Consider the following 4,322-nt stretch of genomic DNA (forward strand, 5'->3'; position numbering starts at 1 on the left):
GTTATCAACAACTCTTGTTATCATCTGTGGGGAGGGGGCTCTCGGTGGGGGGAGGAGGGTGCTCCAAACGGCTGCCCCGCCGCCTGGCTGCCTTCTCCTAATTGTGTGTATTCTCTGCAAAGGCCGATCAGCGCAGCCTCTTGTCTTGATGAGAAATTGACATTTTCCGCGGCCTCGTTGGCGCGCAGGGCGCGGCGATAAGGCTGGAGTGGTTTCCGGGGGGCGCCTCTCCCCGCAGCCGCCCCGCTGCTCCCGGTGACCTGCCTGATGAGTATGGATTTCATGAGGTCTTTTTCAGCATTTGAACTATAAAAGGTGCAGAATGACACCACCCCTTATAGACAAAAGATAACCTTGCCCTTTGAATATATCGATTCTTTATTAACTGGGCTGTTTAATGCAATGAAATGAGGCATTAGATTGAAGCCCATTTCGAGTGCTTTGAATAATCTTTAAGAGCTTGAAAGACCTTAAAAGGCGGCCTGACAATAATTGGCACCCGCTCTGAGCGAGGGCACTTCTCGCTTCTGATTCGAAACACAAACATACAGTCGCTTCTATCTCCCCAGGAAGGACGCAGGGCCCTGGCCCCCATCCCAGGCTGGGCTCCTGCCCGAGAGCAGGGAGGCAGGTGAACTGCGTCCCCAGCGCCCCCTCCTCGCATCTTGGGACGGAGCCTGGGGGAGGGGAGTGGGCAGGCAGCAGCTTTGTACCCGGAGCCCCTTTCCTTGCTGCCTCTTTAAGGCTGAAACAAATGCCGTCAAAGGAACCAACTGGCACCGGCAGGAGGAGGAGGGAGGCACAAGTTTCTTTATGTTTTGAGTAATTGTTTCCTGTTTTGCTCAGCAGAACAAGTAATTAAGGGGACATTTGTGAGCACTAATTTGGATCACACGTATGTGTATGTGTGAGAGCTGCGAGCCAAAACATGCAAAACCGCCTCTCATTGAGGAGGAGATGACAAACGCAGAATAAAACAGAACAGGGTGCGGAGAACTCACCGGAGCTGAAATCGGCGTGTCAATTAGGACCTCGGCAGCTCGTTACCGTCGGCACGTTTGGCTACACCCACGTGCAGCCCACAGCGGCCGGGGCAGTGGCCGGGCCTGTCATGGCCTGGAGTCGGCGGGGGCACCATACCCTCACGTCAGACCTCAGGTCAGACCTCGGCTGGCGGCTCTATCTGGCGCCCTGCTTTCCGCCCGCCCTGCGCCCCAGCCCCACCCTAAAGCTGATCCTTGCCCAGCGGAGCACGTGACGGGGACGCAAGGAGCATTTGCTCTGCCTGCCAAACCCTGCGGTTCAGAAGCAGCAGGGCTGGTGAGCGGTGACCACGCCCCCGTGAGCCTGGTGACGGTGCGTGTCCCTCAGTGCGTGTCCCCGAGTCTGACCGTCACCCGCAGACGTCTGCGTGAAACACACAGGTGGGACCAGACCATCTAAGTAACTCACAATCTCTCTCCGCAGGCGGGATCACTTTGTAGAAGGTTCTCCCACGAACCCTCCGTGTCGGCCGAGACAATGCTGTGGAACCCCAGGAACGCAAACGACACCCCCAGGGTCCCTCGCGCGTGTGCATCCAGGTGGGCGTCTCAATAACCAAAACATAAAATTACCCAAAGTGAAATTCACAGACAAGAAATACTTTAATTAAATATTGTGTAAAATGAACATTTTTATACAGTTAAATATCTGAAAAAATGTACAGATAAAACAATCTCATTGTAGGGTCTCTAACAGTAACATCTACCATCGGGTGAAGCGCTCAGATTTGAGACGGTAAAGCGATGAGGGCGTTGTCGGCTAATGAACCTAAAACACACACCGAGCTTGGGGGTGAGGGCCCTGGCAGACGCCCTGACGGGCGTGCGGGAGCTCGTGTTTAGGTCAAATCCTGACCGAAACCAAAGAAAACGGAGGCGATTTATTTCCAGAGTCACTTCTTGGGCTTCTCCGCGTAGCTAAGCCTTGTCAGCCGTCAGGGGGCCCACGTGGGACCCGCCGACGGCTGGGGACTTTCTGTCTGTTTACTTAGTCCCTTGAACGAACACTTTTCTAAGCTGTGCATTGTTTTGCTTTTTGTCGTAAAGTTTTTAAAAAGCCCCTCCTTTCTGTTTTAAATTTGATTCCTGCTGCAGTTGGCAAAACGTCTGCTGTTCCGCCTGCAGATGCTGAACGCAAAGGGGAGAAAGCGCGGACCCTGGGGTCTGGCCGCGGGTTTGGCACGCACAGGCGCAGGATGGGAAGGTCATTCCAGTTTAAAAAGTACAGACAGTGCTGCAGGGCCTGACCACACCGGGAACATCGTTCCCAAAGAACACGGGGCGTCGTGCCTCCCCCCGAAACCTCCGGACCCGAGGTGAGCGTGGGAGGCGGCAGGAGGCGGCAGGATCGGATGCAGCGAGGGACCCGGCAGGCCCCAGGTTTGTGCTTGAGTGTGTGTGTGTGTGTGTTAACACCGTACGTTTCCAAATGAGATCGGATTAACAGTTGTGGTGTACGCCTGCGATGAAATCGCACAAAGGATCTTTAAAGAAGTCCACTTTTAAGGCATCAGAGAAGTTCATGTGGCAGACATTTTTAATTAAAACATCAGAAGTAAATTTTATTTTAAACTTTAGGCCTCTGAATTTTTCCAGTAAACACAGTTCAGCTATGTGGCAAAAGTCATGGGTGGCAGCTAAAATGACTTTTTACATTCTACCAAAAAAAAAAAATAATAATAATAAAATAAGGACACAGCCCCAAACGGTGTCCCCTCTGCACGGCCGTTCCACATGCACAGACTCTACTAGGACTTGTCACAGCCGGTGGCACCGTTTTGTTTTGACTATACAACAAACTTTTTTTTGTTTTCAAAAGTATTTGTTCAGATAACTTAAAAATAATATAAAAATAAACAATGAATTTGACTTTTCCTCAAAATAAAAAAAAAAGGATGGAAAGTCTAAATAATAGCAAATTATTTTTTTTAAGTACAAATGAAACGCAAGGACACGGATGCACTTTCACGAAACAGACGAGAGAGACAGTCTTGGCTTAATGCTCTCCCCGGCGTCGCAAACACTGGGCCATGACCCAGAACCAACTCGGACGAGAAAAAGGAAAAACGATGGCGGGGAAAGCAATGTACAAAATTTCAACGATAAATACAATATTTATAATTGATATGTTACAAAAGAAAGTCCCTTAGCAACTGTAAGTGTTCATGGAAAAGTGTTGAATGAGACCATTTTATTCCTTATAGAACACATAAGGAATAAAACTTGGTGGGTTTTGTGGTTGTTTTTTTTTTCTCTCTAAATAGTTAAGTGGATCTGAAAAAAATTCAAGACAAGTGTATAAATATTTAGCTACAACTTTGGCAAAATCACAAAAGTCTACAATTTTATAACCACATACAAAACACATCAGGGGAGAAGGATCTAGAAGTCAAAAGGACAATTTCTGGTACAAGAAACATGGACCTCACAGTAGCCTAAGAATGCAATCGTATACAGTACTAGCAAAAGTGGAAAAATGTCGCAGATCACGCTTGCTTAACAGGAAGCTCTAGCAGTGGGAGAATAGTTTAACCAACAGACAGTAGCATTTTTTTTTTCTCTGTCAGTGTGCTTGTTGAAGGCAAGAGAATTCAATATCAAAGTTACAATTTCTAACTACAATAAGTTACAAAGTTTCATTTCATTAAGATGAAGGTAAGCAATGGTAAGCCCTCCCTCCCTCCCTGCCACCCCCAATTCGAATCATATAGTCATCCTCTCTTCCAGGTCGATGGCTCACGCCTCCTTGGCCCCCTTGGTTCACCACAAAAAAATATTTCACATTATAGAGATACACAACCATGGTGACGCTAAGGATGAGTACAGAAAAATGTCCGGAGGCATTTTTCCTCAGTGTTTCATGAGCATCAAAATGGTGCATTCACAAAGTTTCTCCCAACACATAGCAAGTACTAGACACAGCCAAGACGGAGTCGGAAACTCTATACAAAATAGGCGTCGCTTTGTTCTCCTTGTTCTTCGGGACCGAGACATGTGAAAATGTGAGAAAAGTTCAGTCAGTAAAATGGAATCGTTCATGAAGAAGTAGGCTGTTTGCATGTCGGCTCTTAATAGTTTAAATAAAATCTTTAAACAACGTCTTTCGTAGCATTTCGACTGCTGCTGACGTATTTGAAGATACGGTCTCCACCAGCATGTCTCAATACACTCAACGTGTCCCCTGAAGTCCGTCCCGGGATGCTGGGTGCTGCGGAAGGTAAACAGAGGTCCCTCACATCGGCGGGACTACCAGCCCAGACATAGCTGCAAGAGAGGGAG

At 48.1% G+C, this 4,322-nt stretch overlaps 1 protein-coding gene across 1 annotated transcript in view; it reads right to left on the reverse strand.

The window, feature by feature from the left end:
• Positions 1-1,622: 1,622 nt before the first annotated feature.
• Positions 1,623-4,322, reverse strand: part of EBF3 (early B-cell factor 3) — a 122,463-nt gene continuing 119,763 nt past the window's right edge. The window contains exon 15 of the mRNA XM_014550603.1: positions 1,623-4,307. Coding sequence (XP_014406089.1) covers positions 4,290-4,307 — 18 coding nt within the window. The 3' untranslated portion in view covers positions 1,623-4,289. The remainder of the gene's footprint in view (positions 4,308-4,322) is intronic.

Source organism: Myotis brandtii, unplaced genomic scaffold, assembly GCF_000412655.1.
Source record: "Myotis brandtii unplaced genomic scaffold, ASM41265v1 scaffold604, whole genome shotgun sequence".
In the NCBI taxonomy this organism is placed as follows: Eukaryota; Metazoa; Chordata; class Mammalia; order Chiroptera; family Vespertilionidae; genus Myotis; species Myotis brandtii.